This window comes from Mesoplodon densirostris, chromosome 20 (assembly GCF_025265405.1).
Source record: "Mesoplodon densirostris isolate mMesDen1 chromosome 20, mMesDen1 primary haplotype, whole genome shotgun sequence".
NCBI lineage: Eukaryota > Metazoa > Chordata > Mammalia > Artiodactyla > Ziphiidae > Mesoplodon > Mesoplodon densirostris.
In genome coordinates this window covers 18,263,857-18,286,516 of record NC_082680.1, presented here as the reverse complement: position 1 = coordinate 18,286,516, position 22,660 = coordinate 18,263,857, and the positions used below count along the sequence as shown (strand labels likewise).

The 22,660-nt window shown below is 35.7% G+C and overlaps 1 protein-coding gene across 2 annotated transcripts in view; it reads right to left on the bottom strand.

Moving 5' to 3' along the window:
- The window catches only part of MSR1 (macrophage scavenger receptor 1), a 58,369-nt gene extending 36,852 nt beyond the window's left edge, over positions 1 to 21,517 (bottom strand). For both annotated transcript variants that reach the window (XM_060086020.1, XM_060086021.1), the window contains exons 1-4: positions 21,415 to 21,517; positions 19,784 to 19,897; positions 13,206 to 13,618; positions 8,719 to 8,905 (exon numbers count right to left, since the gene is read on the bottom strand). In XM_060086020.1, the coding sequence (XP_059942003.1) occupies positions 8,719 to 8,905; positions 13,206 to 13,618; positions 19,784 to 19,897; positions 21,415 to 21,517 (817 nt within the window). The remainder of the gene's footprint in view (positions 1 to 8,718; positions 8,906 to 13,205; positions 13,619 to 19,783; positions 19,898 to 21,414) is intronic.
- Positions 21,518 to 22,660: the final 1,143 nt, after the last annotated feature.

The window sequence follows — 22,660 nt, the reverse complement described above, 5'->3', positions numbered from 1 at the left end:
GCTCTGTGGAAAATGTATAAGTCAAGTCATGTGTGATACCCTCAAGGGAAACAAAAATCCACACAAAGTAGACAACCAAAAACCCTATCATTGAAAATGATACCCTCGGATATTAGAAAAATGCAGATCAGCAAGAGGAGCAGTGGTTGAAGACTTAATGGAGGAGGTAGGATGTGAAGGGGGTTTTGAAGAATGGGTAGAATGAGAAGAAAGAGAACGCTGGGTAAGTGGGAGAGATGCGGGGAAAGGCAGGAAAGTGAAAATGAATAAAGGACTGACTTTTCAAGTAAAATATTAGGTAGAATCCCTAGATAGATACAGACTTTATAAAATAAGTTGGAGAGGTTGCAGGGAAAATTTTGACCACCTGGCATGGCAGTTACCAAGGTGCCCCCCCAGTACTGAGTTTGATAACACTGATTTAGTCATTTGAATTTTCTGTGCCCAGCAAAACAGCTACCTAGCGATCACCTCTTTAGAATGATGGCACTGAGTATGTCCCTCTTCTACATGGAGCGCCACAGGACAAGGGTTATTCCTTTCCTTTAAAGCAGAACACTTAGCAATTTCTTCTCAATTCCAAAAGGAAGAAATGAACCGGGACATACCATAAAATAATCAAATAGTGATGTTTTAAAAGAGTCATTGTCAATTTCCATGGTTCAAGGACAGCAAGGATAACACACAGCTACGTTTAGCATCACTGGTTAGAGAGCACTTGTTTACAAATTTTAATCAGGTGGGGAGATATGATACTTGAAAAATTCTAAGAAGGGGCTCCATAAATAATGCTAATCTTATGAGTAAGTATATTCTGTCCATTTTCTTTGCTTCTTTTGAAATCCTTGTCCCTTGCCTCTCTCCATTTTTCTGATCTGTTTCTGATTTTTCAAGGTCCAACTTGGGTTTTAGCACCTTCCTTCCCTGGTGACTTAATTTTCCAGATATCATTGCTCTTCTCAATGGCACATCATCCATTTCCCTTCATACACACCATTGGGCTGTAAGGTTTTATTGCATTTTCATTACAATAGTAACTCTATATATTATAGGAAATATAAAAGCCTAGAAAAAATGAGGAAAAGATAATACATAATTCTATCATCTTAAGAGAATAATCACTAATATTTACTTTCTGTTTGTGTTGTGTATTTTTTGGGTTTTTTTTACATAATCATCATGCAAACTGCATACTACTGAGCATTAAGTAGTTTTAGTAACAACTAGCAAATTCTCCTAAGCTATAGCTTAATGTTGGAAACATATATTAAGGTGTCCACAAGAGATGTCATGGTTCTACATCAATGGGAATCCATGCATCTTCTATCCCTGCAGAATGTAGTTTTTCCCAACAAAGCGGTTTTAATTCCCACAACCATGAACACAGCTGCAGTTCATTCATCTCTGCACAGTGACAATGGAGGGGGCAAGCAGGACAGAAAGACTCAGTTTGCAGCTTGAATTTTGCTGAGCAAACTGAAGGGAAGCAAATCCACAGTACTCCAGGATCGCATTTTGAAAAAAAATTGCACACGAGAAGACTTTGATTCAGTGATTAGGGCTCTAAAGCAAGACAGACATTCCAGGAAAAACTAGATGGTGTGAGACAAGAAACAAGGGACACAGATTAGCTCTGGGCTCTTAGCCTCTGAGATCAAGAGTTTTCACCATTTCTTTAATAAATAAGAAATGGAACTCACTATCTTTTCAATTATTTTGCATGTAACTATGTATAGTAACTGTACACAGCTCAAATGTTGGAGCATTAACTCAATCATAACAAATACATCTATGCTATTTTATAAAATTCAGAGTTAAAGATCCCTCTTTGTCTATTTCTATATAAAAATGCTGATACCAGGTGCCTGAATCCCAGAGTAAGAAAATGAGGTAAAGTCTTTCCTTCAAGAGTTCTGAGTGTGTTGGATGTTACATTTTTATTGTTATCTTAGTCTTCATGTAACAGTAATCTCACCCATTACATTCTGTTTAAATTCTATAATTTGTTATGTGTCTTCTACTGCCTAGAACAAAATGTGGAAAGTATCTCAATGGTTTAAGTGTCTTTTCGATATTTTGGAGGGATGGAAATACACAGATCATATACTACTTTCTCTTAGCTTCTTATGTAGAACTTTCGAGAACATTATCAACATAATGCTCTCATCTACCTTCCAAAACTGGTCTCTCCAATCCTGCTGTTGCTCACATCCTTATCACACTGCAGTTGGACTAATCTAGAGGGTTTTTATTAAAATCTGGTCTGAATATATTTTGTCTATTCCACCCTCATTCATTCATTTATTTCAGTTTAAAAACAAATGTCTGCATCAACTGTAAAGAAATGTAGCCATTTATTCTGCCACATTATGGAAAAAAAAAGAATGAAGAACTTTAAGTCTGAGACTTCGAGTCTATTGTAGTCACCTTCTTGGTTCTGAGTTACTATTTAACCTTTCAAAATTCTATCCCATAATCACATCAACAACCACCTCTGTGCATCAATAATGGACATAATGCTTCCTGGCAGCTCTCTTGCTAACATATGTCAAAGGACACTAGATTAATATTGTTCAAAACATCTGATTTGCCCTAGTTCAAGAAGCCATAAGAATTCCACTATTTTTCATCATCTTCAGTACCATCTAACTGCAAAGTTACAGGGATAATTTAAAAATGCTATTGTAGTAATTTGCCATGAACAATTCCCTCTATAAAACACACCATCAGGGCTTCCCTGGTGGCGCAGTGGTTGAGAGTCCGCCTGCCGATGCAGGGGACACGGGTTCGTGCCCCGATCCCGGAGGATCCCACGTGCCGCGGAGCGGCTGGGCCCGCGAGCCATGGCCGCGGAGCCTGTGCTCCGCAACGGGAGAGGCCACAGCAGTGAGAGGCCCGCGTACAGCAAAAAAAAAAAAAAAAAAAAAAAAAAAAAAAAAAAAACACACCATCAAATCCGTTATTAGCTGTCTCCCTATGATTTTTTTTTTTAAGGTAAACTAAGATATCTACTTAGCCACAGAGATGTACTGATTTAAAATACTCAGTAGGGCTTCCCTGGTGGCACAGTGGTTGGGAGTCCGCCTGCCGATGCAGGGGACACAGGTTCGTGCCCCAGTCTGGGAGGATCCCACATGCCGCAGAGTGGCTGGGTCCGCGAGCCATGGCCGCTGAGCCTGCGCGTCCGGAGCCTGTGCTCCGCAACGGGAGAGGCCACAGCGGTGAGAGGCCCGTGTAACGCAAAAAAAAAAATAAATAAATAAAATAAAATAAAATAAAATACTCAGTAATTAAAAAATATCATAGATCAAAATTACCCAATTTACTGGGAAAGAAAACCCAGGAACATCACATCATTTAAAATCCTCAAATGATAACATAGCACTAATAATATCTGCCAAAATTTCCAGAGCTGTGCTTCTCCATGTCATGTTCATTATGATCATAAATTTCCTACTTTGTTCTCAATCTTGCCTCACATTTAGATCACCATAAAAATCTGGCAAGTCTTCTAGGCTGTTGCTATTTAAACCTCTTTTTTTTTTTTCCTTCCAGTTTTCATGCTCACTGACTTAGAGATGTTTGATCTGGAAGAGGCCTTAAAGCTTGCTTAGTCAAACATAATTATAGAGGTCTGAGAGAGTGAATTCCCAAGGTCTTAAAGCCAGTTGGGTAAAATCAGAACTAGAATAGTTCTTTCCTGATGTTCTAGGATATACTTTTCCAAAATTAATTGATTTCATTTTTGGCATCTGTGCTTTCATTATTCCTGAGATGAATTTTTCTTTTACATAGTGGTTAAAGACACAATTCATTTCTTAAATCCCAATGATTAATTGCACAAATCTCCAAATTCAAATTCTATCAATCACTTCTTCTTCTTTATCATGACAATTGATCAATTGATACTTTTTTTCTTTTTTGGTGCTTTTAGTTTCTGGAAAAAATATGCTTAAAATTTTTCCACATAACCATTATTTTCAGCAATGAGTCATATTTTATTTCTCTTAACTTCCTTCCTCAAATGTTTAACAACTTTGTCTTTTTAAATCATGTCATCCCCCACTCCCCACCAAATTCTGCTTCACCACTTCAACAATGAAATTTCATTTAGTCCTTTAGACTTTAATTGCTATAATTACTTGAGAAATATATTCAAATATCTTTACCTCTTTAATCTTCATAAATATTTAGTAACTGCTAACATAAAAGAGGAGGGACACAAAGTAATGACACTGATCCTACGATCAACATTAGATAAAGCACTCATTAATTAATACAATGTCTCTCTTGGGTTATAGTTTAATAAATATTTATTAAAAATTATGACTAGATGCTGTAGAGGATATAAAAAATAGCCTGTAATTTTAATGAACTTACTGTTTTCAGTAAGAGACAACATTTCGATAGAAGACAGTATGAGATATTTTTAGATATGACAATCATATTAGGAATTCTCTTGTGAAAGAATACTTAATGTTCAAAAGGAAGCAAGGTATAAATGTCAGCAAGAGTATTACTACGGTGGGACCAGAGAAAGCTTCATGGAAGAGGTTGCATGTATGTCATCTATGGACATTAATGATAGATAAGATATTTTCAGATACAAATAGAAGAGGAAAGATATTCTTTCAAGTGAAGGAAAAGCCATGAGGCAGGATGTAAAAAGTATTGGGTACGTCAGAATCACAGTAAAATCAACTGAAATATTTGGTGTCAAAAAGGGAAAAGACAGGGAATGAGGCATTCATTCCCTGTAGTTAAGAGAAGCACTATAGAAGCACTTGAGCACTGCAGAGAAAAGTGTATGTGTAATAAGGAGGTGATAGAGAGTCTCTGCAATCTAGGGTGTCCCTCTAGGAAGGCTGCATTCTAACAAGAGCGTGGAAAGGATTGTAGTCTGAAAGACTGAGGCAGGAAATGATTGCGAGACTATTTCAATAGTCTGGCAGAGTAGTGATAAGAATAGTTTACACAGAATATAAAGGAGTGACAAGGGGTTAGAGAATGTGGAACATAAGAACTAATGGTATTCTTGGGAGAAAATAACAACAACAATTAAAATTTCTACCTTGGAACCTGGAAGAATGACATTGCCATTACAAAGTGTAACTTCATAAAAAGGAAGTGTTACTTTCACTTATTCCTTTAAGGCATACACATTTGCTCACCCACCATATACCAGGCACTCTAACAGGTGCTGTGTATGGAGAGATAGACAAGAGAGACAAGACCCAACCTCATGGAACTCGCATTTTATTCGAGAAGATCTGTGATAAACAAATAAGCAAATGTATATATGAAACAGTATCATGTAGTTTTAAATACTATAAGGAAGTTAAAGTACACCATGATACAGAGAGATAATAAGAATGGGGAGGGAGAAATTATCACTAAAAAGGTAACTTTGAGTGGATCTAAGGAGAATGGAAAGCTAAGAGAACATTTAAAGGGAGAGAGAGTTGTCTAGTGCACATTATGACAGCAAGAAGTGAAACCAGCACTTCCTCCTTGTTAACTTATACTGTTCAATGGCACTTTCATTCTTCCAGCTCTCCAAGCTAGACAGAGGGAAAATTAGAAAAGAGGGCAGATAAGTAGATGGGTGCCAGATCAAGTAGGAGTCCAGATTTTATTCAAGTCCAATGGGAAGATACTGGAGGGTCTTAAGAGATAAAAGATCTAATCATATGTTATTATTATTATTATTTCAATAACACTCTTTTGCTCTCTGTAGAATGGATTAAGAGTAGAATCAGGGAGAACAATTGGGAAGCTGATGTAGTACACCAGGCTGTAATACCGTTGCTTGAATTAGAGTCATAGCAGAGGAGACAGTGAGAAAGAGTTTTATCATATGGAAGAAGAGTTAATAGGACTCATATATGGATTGGATACAGGGAGTGAGAGAAAGAAATCAAAGCTTGCTTCCAAGATCTTGGAGTGAGTTACTAGTTGGACAATGACTCAATTGACAGATAAGACTAGGAAAGCAACAGATTTGAGGGGTGGATGAGGGTAGGTGCTCTAAAGAACTAAGGGTTTGGCGCAGGTTCGATCCCTGGTCAGGGAACTAAGATCCCACGTGCCATGTGGCATGGCCAAAAAAAAGAGAGAGAGAGAGAGAGAGAGAGAGAGAGAGAGAGAGGGAGAGAGAGAGAAACAGAACTAAGGGTTTGGGTGTGGATTTGTAAAGTTGGGGATATTTAATTGAAATCCCAAGTGGAATTCGAAATCCCAAGTGGAATGTCTAATTGTTAGAGTGAAAGCTGATTAATTCAATTTTTCTTTATCATTGGTTTCAATGTAATACTTAAAGAAAACATGCAGTAGGGGCTTCCCTGGTGGTGCAGTGGTTAAGAATCCGACTGCCAATGCAGGGGACACGGGTTCAAGCCCTGGTCCAGGAAGATCCCAAATGCTGCACAGCAACTAAGCCCACGAGCCACAACTACTGAGCCTGCACTCTAGAGCCTGCGAGCCACAACTACTGAGCCCGTGTGCCACAACTACTGAAGCCCGCATGCATAGAGCCCGTGCTCCACAACAAGAGAAGCCACTGCAATGAGAAGCCCATGTGCCACAAAGAAGAGTAGCTCCACTCGCCGCAACTAGAGAAAGCCTGCACACAGCAACAAAGACCCAACTGAAAGAAAGAAAGAAAGAAAGAAAGAAAGAAAGAAAGAAAGAAATTTATAAAAAAGAAGAATACATGCCATATATTCTATACAAGTTAGCTATAAACATAATAATCAATATACCTGCAACATTATAACCCAACAAACAGCTATCTATTTAGCCACTTTCCCATCTCACTCATCTTCCTTTTCAAAAACAATCATTAACCTGAACTTTGTGTTTCTCATTTTCTTGCATTTTAAAAACAACCATTCTCATTAAATGTGTATGTGTCTGTAAATATACATTATTTACTTTTGCTAAATCATGAGTATTAGAAACAAAAATTGTACTGTAAATAGTCTCTGGGACTTATTTTTTTAATTTTTCTTTTCTTGTAAAAATTTGGATATTAAGACTTCTTAATTATCCTAAACTAGTGTTATGTAAGATGAAATCACATGGATTTCTGTTTCTCTTGTTCTAATAAGAATTAACAATTGAAAGTCTAAAGTAGAGCTTAACAGACATGGTAGCTAGAATAAGAAGATCCAACATGAATTTAACTAGTGTTACAAAGGAAAGGATAGAGAGAATTGTGAAGAGGCAATATTCAAAGAGACTGAAGCTGATAATGTTCCCAAATTTATGATAGACTTAATCCACAAATATAAGTGGATTTAGGAAGAAAATGAAGTAAAACAAATGCCACATGGAAAAACTGTCAATAGACTAGTGAAATTATAGGTATTAAAGACAAAGATAATGGCAAGCAATCTGGTCATAATCATTTTAAAAGCAATAAGAAAGGCCATAAACCAGAAGAAAATATGAATAAAAATAATAACTGTTACCCTAAGAAATATGTATGTGGTAAAACAATTTTAAAGATCAAGGACAAAATAGAAAAAATGAAATCAAAACATCTCACCACCAATGGACTTTCACTAAACAAATCTCCAAAAAATACTTCAGGAAGAAAAAAATGATCCCAGAAGAGATGTCACAGATACATTTAGGAGGAGGAAAAACTGGCAAACTCATGGGCTAATCTATATAAATATTGTCTGTATCATGTAAGAAAAACAACCTTGACTAAATACTTGGTTTAAAAAATACATAAAATAGAAATGAGCTATACTCAAAGACAGCAGGAAACCAGGGAAGAGGGTCATCAGAGCATTTTAAGTTCCTTGTATATTTGAGGATGAAGGTGAAGATACTGATCAACTTGTGACTTTAAGATAAATTTTAAGGATGACTATCAGCAAAATAAAAATAAATATAAGGTTTCCAAAATCTTTTTGGTGCCTTTGATAGAGAGAAAAGTTTAATGAGAAAAATTTCAAATAATCCTAAAGCTGACATGGAAGGAAAGCGAAAGGAACATGGGACTGGATAGAAATGGAGCACAAAATGACAGTAGAAATAAATATGGTGAAAAGAGATGGCCAGATTTCATAGTAAATTTTAAGAACTACTCTTTACAAGAGACAAGACTAATACAAAGGATAACAAAGGTTGAAAGTAAAATATGAAAAAAAAGTTAAAATGTAAATAATGACTAAAACCTAGTATAGAAATATATATGATATATATACTAATTTAGAAGTCAGTAAGATTCAATTCACCTTGTTTTACTCATAGGAGCTAAAGAAGAAATTGACAAACTCATTGTTTTTTTTGGAGAATTCAAAAGACCTTTCTAATTAATAATACAATTGATCACATAAGAAGAAAAAATCTGTAAGTTTAGAAAAATAGAGTTAACAAGCTTGATCTACAGAGAGGTAGAGAGAATTTTGTGCCTCACAGAAAACTTGTATTTGTACATATGAGAAATTCTGAACAATATAATTCATTAAACCATAAGAGCTATTTCATTTGTTTTTTGCTTTTTTTTAAAATCACCATTTAAAGGATACCAAGATACGGTCATCTTAACACATCTTGATATGATCTCAAGGCTCCTTCCTCTGGATCTTTGTAGTAAAATTTGTAGTAAACTATTTTAATACCAGAGAATTTCCAATATCAGATTTCTACATATATCGGTGCATTTTAGTGTATCATTTTCTGGAGAATGAGAGGATATTTTACCTTGAATTAAAGTGATATTTTTCAGTGTCTGAGAATGTTCCCAATCCTTCAGCCTGAGATCATTAGTGATGTTATTCAACAGTTTCACTTCTCCTTTTATTTCCTGTTCCAAATGCACTTGTTTTTCTTCCAGAGACTTAATTTCTGCTGATGTATTGTACACACGCTCCTCTAATTTACTCATCTCCTGTGAAACATAAGCAAACATCCGCAATTTTTGTTACACACATAATTATCAAATATGTAAGAAGCCCTACAAGTCAGGTTTTTAAAAAATGTAAAATATTACAGTAATATTATGGAATAAGAATATATAAATTAGAGAACAATTTTAAAATAGTAATTCTTTGGTTTTGAAGCATTCCTCTTTTAACTGAATGGCTGATTTTTCACACCCTCTGCCAGAAAAACATTGGTTAAATATATATCTAAGGTATGCTTCTATTCCCAAATATATACATGTCAAAATGCTAAAAATAAAATAAAATAAAAAACTTGTCATATAGTTTTTAATTTATCCGAAGCGAAATTCTTTACACTGTACTTACAGTAATTACAGTTCCTTAAATTCAATAGATTTGTATATTAAATTGTTTTATAGCAATAACAAAGTTTAATGTCATAATTCTCAGTGGTAATGAACATTAAGGATAGCTTTTCAGATTCCATAAAATCTCAACTAGCATTAACAATACCTTATGTTCAGTTTTTTTATTGCCTTTGCATTTGAGATTTCATTATTACTTTACGGTTTCAAATGCATATATATTTTGTGCATATTTACATACATGCATGCATATCTGGAGACTGAGCAAGACATTGTGCTACATTCTGGATTATGCTTTTATTTTTCACTCAATAATATAAGAATATTTACCTATTAAAATACTTAGAGACTGCCTTATTTTCTATAATTTAGTGGAATTGTATTTTTCATAATTTGATACCTATTGATAGAGTTTTGAGCTGTACATAAATAATGCTGAAGTGAACACCATTCTATATATATCTACATATTTATACAAGCACTTCTATAGGACAGCTTCCTGGAACTGGATTTGATCAAAGGGACTAAATATTAAAATTTTTGTTCACTACTGCCACGCCACCCTCCAAATATATGGGACCATTTTTTAAATCTTTCTCAGTGTACATGAATGCTTACTTTTGCACTCAAACCCTAGGTGTCATCAACATACTTAACTTTGTAGAGTAAGAGTAAACATAATAAAACCTTGTTTAATTTGCTTTTCAAATTAAGTATCTAGTCATAAAGTTTTTGACAATGTTTTTCTTTATTGCTTTTCCTTTCAAGTCTTTTGCTTGGTTTTCCTCTGGGCGCTGGGCTTTCTCTTTCCAGTGTACCTAACCTCATCTATCCTGGTAATGTTTTCTGTCTCTCTGTTCTTTTATTGTGTCCTCTGTTTCCATGGTATGCTCTATACTTTTCTAAGGACTTCTAGGTTTAACTGTTGATAAGATTCTCATTTCCCATTTGCACAAAGAAATAAACTAGGGGTTTACTGTTAATTAATCCAGGTATGAAGAGAAAATTTCACCTCCCTTCACTGGACTGGACAAGTTGAAGTGAGAGGATCAAGAGAGTCAAGTAAAACCTTTGGAAAGAAATGAACATGTACCAGATCTGCCTCTACAACAGCAGTGTACTCAAGCAGAAAGACATCCATTTTTACTGCTCCAAATGGCCTTCCCCCAACCAAAACCTTGTTCTAGGTTAGAATGTCTCTACCCTCTACCACCTCCCACCCTATTTGGCATTTTCCGTACACTATGGTATAAAGGTGGGATAGTGAACATGGATGATTGCAGAGTGCAGCAACATGGTAAATATGCTTGATGTCATTTAGGTGGCTGCAAATTGCTCCAGCTGTCAGGTAGTTCCTGATATCCACAGAGCAAAAGTCAGGGGACTAGCTGGTGATTTTGCTACCTAAACCCTGGGAGCCGCTGATGTTTTTCATACCTAAAGCTGCGGCTGCCTTTTTTTTTTCCTTTGAAAACTGCATGTGGTGCTCACATTAACCATATTTCACTTGAAATAAGTTTTACTAGGAAGAGAGAAAATGCATTTGATATATTTTTTAAAGTGCTATACAGCACCTACACACACCATCCACAGTCTATCACCAGCGGCACTGCTAGAAACAGGCATTAATTTTTGCATTCTTACAGTCCTTTGTACGTACAATGGAGAGGATAAATCCGTCTCTCTCTGATTTCGGGTCAGTGTTCTCTTTTCTTTCAAATTAATGCTTGGTCTGTCCTTGCTAAACATTACGCCGCTACTACTTATAAACCTTTTCCTCAAACAGCATTTACTGATTGAGGCATTCACTTAATTTACTTATTCCTGCATTGGGCTAAAGATTCAAAGATGAATACAATTGTTTTAAGTGATGAGAATGAGATTCCAAATATTGTTTTCAGTGAGCAAGCACACGTGCACACACACACACACTAGCACTGACCTAGATTCCAAATCTCCACAGATGACTACTGTCTTTAAAAAAAAAATGCTTTGAAAAAATCATTAACTTTGGAAGTTCCTCCTTTCCCTTGTACCTCCACATCAATACTGGGACCCCTTCCAAAATGTAAGTGCAATCTGTCCGAACAGCTCACTGGTCACCAGATTTTGGTTATTTCTATTAAGTATTACTTCATACAGGTTCAGGACTTCTACTGCCTTCCAAATGGTTTCCACTTTGGTTTCAATTCCTCATTTACATGGGTTCATAGATATTCTATAATCTCTAATGAGTTGGGGACATTACTAATATCAAATATATTATTTTTTCATCGTGTCCATCTTCATTTTCTCCACACCCTGTCTCACTGTTCCTCTGATCCTGTTTCCACACAAAGTAATATTTCTTCCCCCTTCCTCTTTCCCTCCAATGTAATCAGTTTCTACTCCCATAGCTGACATTTTACTTTTCTCTGTTCCTCAGCCCTGGGGACAGTTGCTTCTTTGAGAATTTTCTCTAACTCCTCCATAGCTTGAGTCCTTGATATTCCAATAGCATATGCTTGGATACTTATTAACCGTGTGGGAAACACTAACAGTCAGATTTTGGAAGATGTGACAAGGATCAGAGACAGAATATCAAGGTTGGTGTTAGGATGAGGTTCACCAACAGGCTCCATATTTAAATAGCAATGTCACTGTCTTCTCAGTGATTGCATCTTACAAAAACTAAACATGTAGGGTGTCCTTTCTTAACCTGTTCAGTCTATTCTCTAGTCAATAATTTAGTTGGTTGCCACTGATGTTACAACTTCAGAGGCTTCTCTTTGCTCTCTATAAGGGACATCCATTTTTAACAACCACTACTGCATAACACTGTATCTATAAAGAAAACAACCTCATTAATTCAGAAATGGTCTATTCAAGTAAAATCTACTACAAAGAGGCCAGCCTTGCTGAGCTAATGGTGGAAAATTTATAGATTTTAGTACAAAGATTGTAGTAGTACGAAGATTTGTAGTAGGAAGATTATTTTTTTACATGAAGTTGTATCCATATGCTTATTTTTCATGGAATGGAACAATTATAATTACCCAAAAACAAAAAATAATTCAATTTTGAACTAAACAACTTGCTTCTTAATTTCTTTCTCATCAAAACAAAGTGACCCAGAGGGTTGGCCACAGAATAGTTTAGAGCAAAGGTGAGAAAATTATGATTCATGGGTCAAAGTCTTTTTCTGAAAAGAAAGACTTATTGGATCACATTTTCACTCATTTGTCCATGTGTTGTCTACGACTGCTTTTGTGCTACAGTGGCAGAGTTAAGAAGTTGCAGAAGAGACCATGTGGTCCCCAAAGCCTAAGGGTTGTATCTGGGCCTTTGCAAAGAAACTTTTGCTAGCAACTGGTCTGGAATATGCCTTGCTCTCGTCTTGTGTATTTGATCCTGTGATGGTAATAAGATGTTGTATAAATTATTCAAACTTTAATTCTTTAATTATAGTTACTTTTACACATAAAAACTTATGGATGCTTCTTGGGAGTGACAAACTATTTTAAAATTTAGATTTTGTACTTCGCCCATGTAAATAAGGGTTTCATTCTTTTGATGATGAAGAAAGTTTAGGTTTCGTATAAAATTTGCAAATGCAGAGTATCTATCTGTCCAAATCTGCTAAGATAATCTAACAACTATAATTGGTTTCGAGAGTCTCAAGAGGCATTCTAACAGTATTTATAAAATTAAAATACCCTAAAAGCGTCTATATTCAATGAAAAACAAACAAACAAACAAATTTCCCCTTTTGCTGGGAATCTGGAGAATGCAGTGGGTAAATCCATTTGAAACTTTCTGGTAAGATTGCAAGAGGAATCAGGGTTAAGTAGAATGATGTTGAAACAGGGTTTGCAACTTTTTCTCTTCCCTGGACTATCTGAGGAGATAGGATCTAGATGGATTCAATCCCACGTATGACCTTCCAATACAAACCTCTTACCTCTTGCTGTTTAAATGCATTCTCTTGGACTCTGACATTCAGTGTTGCAATACTGAGCTGCAAATCAAGCAGTGTGGTGTTCAGACTTATTAATGACTTGGAGACTTCACCTATTACATTTCCATGTCCCTGGATGAAGGAAAGTAAGGAACTTAGCTGGAGAAAAACGTCATTAAACCTTTCATCGGTTGTTACACTGAAATTTTGGAAATTCTTGGCATCTATGAGATTGGCTTCATTATCTGAAAGATATTGGATTCTCTTCTCCACGTCGCTCATGTGTTCCGTAACGACTTCTCGAAATCTCATTGCATCTTCACTGTCATTTCCTTTTCCTGCGAGACTTGCAGATATATCATTTGCATTAACTGAACCAACTGTGCAATTCTTCATTTCCCATTTCAGGAGTTGAGCTGCGTATTTAAGTAAAAATAAACAGAGTCATGCCCCGTAACCTTAAATGCATCCGCCATTCCATTCCACAACACTTCATCCCATTCTAACGTTCTGAATGCTATCCTAAATCAGGCATGTATTTTAAATATACAAAGTATGAACCAAGGTAGGCATACTGCTGAGAGGGAAACTGTCTCCTTTTCCCACTTTACATTAGAGTTTATCCCACAGTTAAGTCACTCTTTCTGAACTGCTGCTTAGATGAATCTTCTGGGTCTGAGAGTAAGAGTAAATTCTAGAGATCATGAAGTACACTGTATGCTGGTCCTCAGGTGTGCTGTTAGAGTAAAACGAGATAATGCTTAACACAGTGTCTGCCGTAAACATGTTGAGTAGGTTAGTTATTATGAAGACAAATGATAATGTGACAGAAACAATACGTAGTATCAATAAAGGTAGAAACATGAGTGTTATCCACTGTACGAATAAAGTCTTGGCCCATCTCCCTTATCCTATCACTAAGCTAGCAGAGAGTTATCATTTTCAGTTTCCACAGAACTAATTTACTGTTGGTAGAGCAGGAAACTGGATAAAAGAAGTTTTTTTAACTTCAAAAAATATTGTTTATGTAAGACTCCTCTTTACTTATCATAAAACATATATTTATAGCAGAACATTTAGAAAAGACAAGTAATAAGGAAAAATAATTTACCATTAATCTCACCATCCTGAATTAAGTGCTAACATTTTGGTATATGCCTATCAAATTTCTGTTCCCACTATCATATTATCATCACAAAAGCAAGATTTTATATACAATCTGGAAACTAGCTTTTAATTAGTACTCTATCATAGACTTTTGCATATTTTTAATATTGTTTCACAAAAATAATTAGAATAACTACATTGCATTCTATGTGTGATTCTACCAGATTTATTTAACAAAACTCCTACATTTACTTTGCCTCTGTTTCTACTAATATACTGAACACTTTGATGGACAATCTTATAAGTAATTATTTCCTGAATAAAAAAATTCTACTAAATGGTATTTGGGGGCATACGACAGTGCTGATATATATTTCCAAATGGGCATATGTTCTCTAAACAAGCTAATTATCCTTCTGAAAGGATCTAGAGAAATATGTTTATAGTTTCAAAAAATGAAAGGCATAAACATGACTTTTGCAGATAAAAATAATATACAATTATACACAATGAAGAAAATGTTAAACACCATTTTATATAATCAGTGGCGGTTAAGATTTTATTGTTTTTTTCATCTCTTTATATATCTATATTGTTTATACCTTTTAGCTATGTATATATCAGTCTGATCCATATTAATTTGAGGGCATAAGATTTTCCATATTTGACCATTACTGAGCAATAAAGAGTAACTTAATATTGTTTAAAAGTATATCTACATAAACAGTGATATCTGATCTGTCAGTTTCCTTAATAAAATGATATGGCAATAGTATCAGCTTTATAGGTTTCTGAGACTTAAATCAGATTACACATGAAAAACATTATATTCCAACCTGAGCTCAGGGTACCTGTTACACAAATGGGAGCTTGATATTTGCACAGGAACAAGCTGCCTGGTTCTGGAATCTAGTTCTATTCCTCCATTACTAGCTGGATTACTCTGATAAAATTATTTATCTTTTCCTTGATTAGGTTTCCCCAGTGATCTAAAAGTAATAACTATCTTACAGTGGTGCTGAGGATGAATGTGATAGGGCATGTAAATCAAGTAGCACACAGATGGCACGTGTGAAAACTCTACTCAAATTAAAGTGCCTTATCCTTGAAAGATATTATCTTAGTTACAGAGTCTTCACCACCTTTACTTAAAGAAGCTGTTTGATGATGGTTGTCATTGTGGCTATGATTATATTAAGTATTAAACTACATATGCAATTAAATCCCAATTAAAAAAACATATTATATCATATTTTCCTAGTTACATTCTCTTTAAAATTAGTTTATTTGAATTAATAAAATATGTAACTACATTTTGATATGGTCTCCACAAACGAGACCATATTGCATGTACATTATTTTACATTTCTAAATTTATCAATAAACTATACAAAACAGTATACTTCTTACTTGGATCTTATCACATTTATTAAATTAAATGTAGGGAGCAAGTTTTGGATTGACAGCCTCATTCATGGAGTCATCAATTCTATGATTTATTTATTAAGCACCTACTATATATAAAGCACTGCTTGAGAGACTCTGGGAATAGAAAATGACTGGGAATGGATTTTGACTTTAACAATAAGAAATCTAAACTAACAATATTTGCAAAATTATCTCAAACTTGTCCCTTAAAATATTTTCTTTTGGGCCTCCCTGGTGACGCAAGTGGTTAAGAGTCCGCCTGCCGATGCAGGGGATACGGGTTCGTGCCCCGGTCTGGGAGGATCCCATATGCCGCGGAGCGGCTGGGCCCGTGAGCCATGGCCGCTGGGCCTGCGCATCCGGAGCCTGTGCTCCGCAACGGGAGAGGCCACAACAGTGAGAGGCCCACATACCGCAAAAAGAAAAAAAAAAAAAAAAAAATTTTCTTTTATGATAATGACTGCTTTTTTAGGTAGCAGTTAATAATCCAGGTTCTGGAGCAGAACTGCCTGGATTAGCGATTCTTGCCTTTTCCTTTATAAGCTGTGCCTTTGAGCAAATTAATTGGTCCATGCTTCCATTTCACTATCTGTATAAATGGGATACTACTAGTCAGTGTTTAAATAATTAAATGAGCTGATATATGCAAAGTGCTTAGATCTTTTCCTGGCACATAATACACATTTGATACTTTTCAGTATTTTAATTATTATTAAAATTTCAGATTCAATATCTGTATGCCCAATACTGATAACAAGGGGAATTAATGTTGTGTAATATAAAAAAAATTGGGAGGAGGTTGAGTGTTCCATGAGAAAGGTAGTATCTGTGCTTTATTTATTTATTTATTTTTTATTGGAGTATAGTTGCTTTACACTGCTGTGTCAGTTTCTGCTGTACAGCAAAGTGAATCAGCCATACGTATACATATATCCCCTCTTTTTTGGATTTCCTTCCCATTTAGGTCACCATAGAGCACTAAGTAGAGTTCCCTATGCTATACAGTAGGTTCTCATTAGTTATGTATTTTATACATAGTAGTATATATATGTCAATCCCAAAAGAGAAAAACAAATATATTAATGCACGTATGTGCTTTAACAGACATATTGATCTAATTACTCAACCATATAATTTTTACTTTCACTGGAAATACTTTTTATTTCATATGGGTAAAGCAAAACTTCTTCACAGTATAGAAAGGGAAGATTTGATTTAACAAAATGTCATGTAACCAAGGATTTTTCTTTAATACCAAGTTCAACATGAACTGACAATAAAGGTTATTTTTTGCTTATAGATTTAAAAACACAATATTGCTTATTTTCCCAGATCTTGAATGAAAACTAATTTAATCCTTATTTTCTTTTAAAAATTTAATACTGTATCAGAAATCTAAGTAAAGAATGCCAAGAGTTCATATTTTCAAATGTTCATTTCTTTCATTATCATCAGAGAGATGCCATTTTGTGACTTTTCTATTTTACATTTGAAAGGAGACAAATTTTATGGCTTGTGCAAAGACCTAGGGAGAGAGTTATGTTTGATTTTACAGATCACATTTGCTCTTTCATGTTGGCAAAACCTTCCTCTACCAAAAATTTATAGTATTTTGAGCTAAAGGATCTTCAGTGTATCAGTAACAATTTATATACATTAACCTTAGATTATATCTTATTCTTCAGAGACATTATTCTATGTCGCTGTACTGTGATAGTGATCTAGTAACTCCTTGAAGAAAAGGTAGCACGTGGAGAAGATATTATAATTAAGAAATATCTTTCATAGAGTTTTCATGTATAACACTTTATTTTATCTACTGATTTATATTTGCCAAAACAGAGTAATTTCTATCATTTCAGGGACACATTTTGTCTATATTTGAAATTTTTGGATATCAAGTAGAGATATGTATTGCATTTTAGTTTTCTTTTGGAAAATATTCTGACCTACAACTTACAGCTGTAAATGGATTGTCAGTGTTTATCATTCAAGTATGATAGACACAGGGAGATCTGTTTCAAATTCTGGTGAATTTGGGTGCTAATGTGAACTTATAAGATTTGAACATTTTTAGCTTTTTGTCAGTTGTAATAGGTACATGCTACAGTTTTAGGAAACAAAGCTACTTCAAATCAATCATTGTCAACCCTAGAAAAAATGTGTTGACTTGGTAGTATTTTCTAATAGCCCAGAGATTTTTTTTTTTTTTTTTTTTTTGCTGTACGCGGGCCTCTCACTGCTGTGGCCTCTCCCGTTGCGGAGCACAGGCTCCGGACGCACAGGCTCCGCGGCCATGGCTCGCGGGCCCAGCCGCTCCGCGGCATGTGGGATCTTCCGGGATCGGGGCACGAACCCGTGTCCCCTGCATCGGCAGGCGGACTCTCAACCACTGCGCCACCAGGGAAGCCCAAGCCCAGAGATTTTTGAACTTGGTTAGAACCCTGAAGTCTTTCCAGACTTCAGTTCGTATTCTGCCTGGGCCTAGTAGAAAGAAGTTGCACTCCCTGAGGTTGGCTCTGTAGGCCACGGTTTGTATAAAAGTGATGAAATGTACCAGGTTCTAACTGGCTGATAGCTAATGATCCCTAACAATGACACATCTTTCAGTTATGCATTTCAAACTACAGATAAGCATATACATAAACAGCACACAGATAATCTCAGTTCATCAGGAAGTTAGTTGTTTAATGACAAACATATCAGGTTCTTTTACTTAGATGGCTGTGGTTGGTTTGACAGGTTGATTGGTTCCATTTGTTGTGGTTGGCTAATGTTTTTGTTTCAAAATAGGAGTTGATGTTTACATATGGAAAATATTTTCCTGCCTAAAATTATGACAACTCTGTTTTGTTTTGTTTTTTTATTGGCCAGCCATATTTTGTTCTAAAACCCCGATTGCACTGGGAGATAACAGAGCACAGAAGTTAGGAGTCAGGAGCCATGGTTGGGAACTCCAACTCCATTGCTGAACAGTTTCCGTTTGCGGATGATGAGGGTAAGCAGACATCTACTCAAGGGTCACTGTGAGGTGTATTAAGATAACCTGTGGAAAATGTATAGCCTAGTGCCTGAACATAGTACATGCTCAGAAACATTACAAAAATGTTACAGTTATTGTTGTTTTCGTTATCATTTCTTTCTTAGTAGAATTTTGGCTTTGTCTTGGAATATTCTTTAGGTTGTCTCTTGGCGGAGGAGGTTTGGCCTTTATTAGGAGCATTTTCTTATTAATCTGATTAGTATATAAATTCAAATGCCAATCAAATCCCTCAAAAATGCTCCTGAGGAAAATAATATTTACAGATTTGCTTGAGTTATATGCAAGCCATCCACCTCCGTAGAAATCCTCAAATTTATCCCCAGTTCAGGTCAAACTCTCCAAAAAAAAAAAAAAATGTACCTGAAAAACATCACGTAGAACCCAAGCAAAGTGTTCTATTTTTCTTTTTCTTTGAAAGGATGCTAGCAGGTTATTTTTAGAGATGTTTTAAATAATACCCTTATGAAATATGTGGCCATATAAACTGTATGAACATTACTGAGGGATAGGCCATTATTGTATGAGGTTTCCTCTGTTTGAAGACGCACAGGAATACTTTCTGCTCTCAATACTAGAAGTAGAAGTGTATTTCTTGAACAACTGGCTTATTTTTAGATTTTAGGCATCATTAATGTAAATGGTCATGTTTATATCCTCACATTGGCAACTAGAATACTTACCATGAAATTTATGATGCACCATTAGAAATATATAGGACTTCAGGGGATAACATTTTTGAAATGGTCTAATTCTTTCCATCTTACCTTTACGTATCTATATTTTTATCTCAAACTTCCATTTTCTATGCTATTTAAAAACATTTTTTTTACTTAATAACTTTGCAGAATCTATTTTTTCATGAAATAACTCTGAGGAACACTTTGTGATGTGAAGTCACCCTTATGAATCTCCCATATACAAAAGACTGAATGCTTTTTTTTGCTCCTGCAATAATTAATTCACAAGATGAGTTGCTGAGTTTCAGAACTCTAGAATACTGTACCTGCCACTATTCCGATGATAGGTACAAGAACTACAAACACAAGGAGATAAAGGGCAATCAGTGCAGCTTTGAAAGACTTCATTTTCTCTTGAAGAGTTGGGCCATTTTTAGGATCTGAAAAACAAAAGCCCAACCTACTGTTAGGAAACTTACTCTTCTTACTTATAATTTTTGAAATCTCCAATTATATTGTTAGTATCAAACCTACTGGAATAAAAAGGGAACAAAAAAATAGGTTCTTATTTATTCAGTAGAAAGCAAAAGGGACAGTCACAGAAGAAGCCAATACAGGCATCAGTATGGACATTTGATTTTCTTATCCATTAACTAAACATCCAGGACAAAGGTACTATTCTCTGCAAGTTGTATTTGTCTCATCTGGGGGCACTAGCTGGAAAATTTTAGTATTGATACCATACCAACATACATGCAAACCTAAATTTCATTCTTCTGTTTCACATGGGAATATATTCTGGGAGAAGAAATTCTTCATGCAACTATATAATAATATCTTTTTTTCAGATTTTAAGTGAGATAAGAGAAACATTATTGTCAATGATAATTATGGAAATTGTCTCTCCTAATTCCATCTCAATAGTTTTGTATTTGGATGCTTCTTATGATTTGAATATAATGTGAAAAAAATGAAATAAAATGACTCACATTTTGACTAAACTTTGGAATGGATCAATGAAGCCCATTCTCTGGATATTTCAGAACATAGTAATATTTTAGTATTATTTGTTTATATGGAACACCAATTCACATAATGGGATGCTAATTGTAGAAAAGATAACTCACTGTAGAGGGGAATCTTACTAGCAAAGAAAGACATTTCTCTGATTAAGTGAATACAAATTTCTTCCCTATGGCTATTGTTTTTATTGTTTAATAAAAAAGAAGGATAAAAGTTATGTGAATGTAAAAAATAAAATAAATAAATAAATAGATAATTGTTCTCAGGTTGTAAACTCCTAAATTAAAACAAAAGTTTAGACATTGTTCAATAATGTTCTATGAGGGACTGAACAAAAAAGGAGAAAAAAATTAAGTAAAGAGAAGAAAACAATAAAGAAAAGGGGGAAAACCGAAGGAAAAGAGAGAAGGAGCGGGACTTCCCTGGTGGCGCGGTGGTTGAGAGTCTGCCTGCCAATGCAGGGGACGTGGGTTCAAGCCCTGGTCCAGGAGGATCCCACATGCCGCAGAGCTACTAAGCCTGTGGGCCACAACTACTGACCCTGCGAGCCACAACTACTAAAGCCTGCATGCCTAGAGCCTATGCCCCACAACAAGAGAAGCCACCACAATGAGAAGCCTGCACACCACATCAAAGAGTGGCCCCTGCTCACCACAACTGGAGAAAGCCCACGCACAACAAGGAAGACCCAACGCAGCCAAAAATGGATGAATAAATAAATAGATAAATAAATAAATAAATACTTTTTTAAAAAAGAGAAGGAGCAACCACACTATAAGCAAGATGGGATGTTCCATCTGTCAGGTGACTGAATTTGAAATCCACCCTGGCAGATGGAATATACACATTTAGGGTAAGTCTCAAGACCATAATTTTACAGTGTCACTAACTCTAAGGCCAATCTCCACGAGCACCCCACTCTTATTCTACTTACTCGGAGGAAGCAAAGCGGTCATTGAGCGAGCATCAAACTTCACAGATTCTGTACAGCTATTAGTGTCCTCCTGTTGATTGGGAAAGCTCTCCCATGGTTCCATACTTCTATCAAACACGTGGAAAAATATGATAATTACACATGGAATTGCTAGGGCCCTTTGGCAAAAAGTTTCAAATTGAAATTTATAATTAAAATCCAATTTTAGCAAGGGAACAAGTATAATTAGTTAGTTAAATTTACATATCTGCCCTATATAGCAACATATTATACTTACCCATAAGTTTTTTTTTTTTCTTTTTTTTTTTTTTTTTTTTTTTTGTAGTACGCGGGCCTCTCACTGTTGTGGCCTCTCCCGTTGCGGAGCACAGGCTCCGGATGCGCAGGCTCAGCGGCCATGGCTCACGGGCCCAGCCGCTCCGCGCGGCATGTGGGATCCTCCCCAACTGAGGCACGAACCCGTGTCCCCTGCATCGGCAGGCGGACTCTCAACCACTGCGCCACCAGGGAAGCCCCATAAGTTTTAATTTTAACATTAAAAGACAGATTTACACGAACCCACTCATGTATCTTTCTATGTACAAATGTGTACCTGTGATTGTAGATGTGTGTTTTTTTTAGAGTGAGAGGTAACTTTGCTCTCTTAGCTAAAAAAACCAACCAAACAAACAAACAAAAAAAACCAACTGGCAGAAAACAACCATTTAGCTGAAAAGAAAAAAAGAATTTCCCTGAGAACAAACAGTAGCTGAAGAGTTGAAGGAAAGATTTCCTGTGATCTTTTATCAGAGGTTCCAGATAGAGCAAACAGTTATGCAAAATTCGGAACAAATGTTTCCTGTGATCTTTTATCAGAGCTTCATGAGCCAAGTTTTCTTTTGCCAAGGCATCAGCTTTATTCCTTTAGAAAGATTTAACAAAGTCTAGACACAAGATTAGGAGCCAGTTTGTTTCTTTTCCTTTGTCTTCCTTTCCTTCCCTTCGCTTCCCTCCCGCTTCCCTTTCCTTTCTCTTCCCTTCCTTTCCTTTCTTTTCCTTTTTTTTTTTTTTTTTCCTTTTCTTTCTCACATATTTTTCTTTCAGGGCTTCCTTCACTATATACGTTGGCAGCATCTCAAATATGTGCTTGTATCTCTTTAAGCACAATCTATTATATTTTATGACCCAGTCTATGTCTATGTCTCTTTAAGGTGCATCAGAATCATTTGAAGGGCTTCCTTTAAAACACATTGAGGGGCCCCACCCC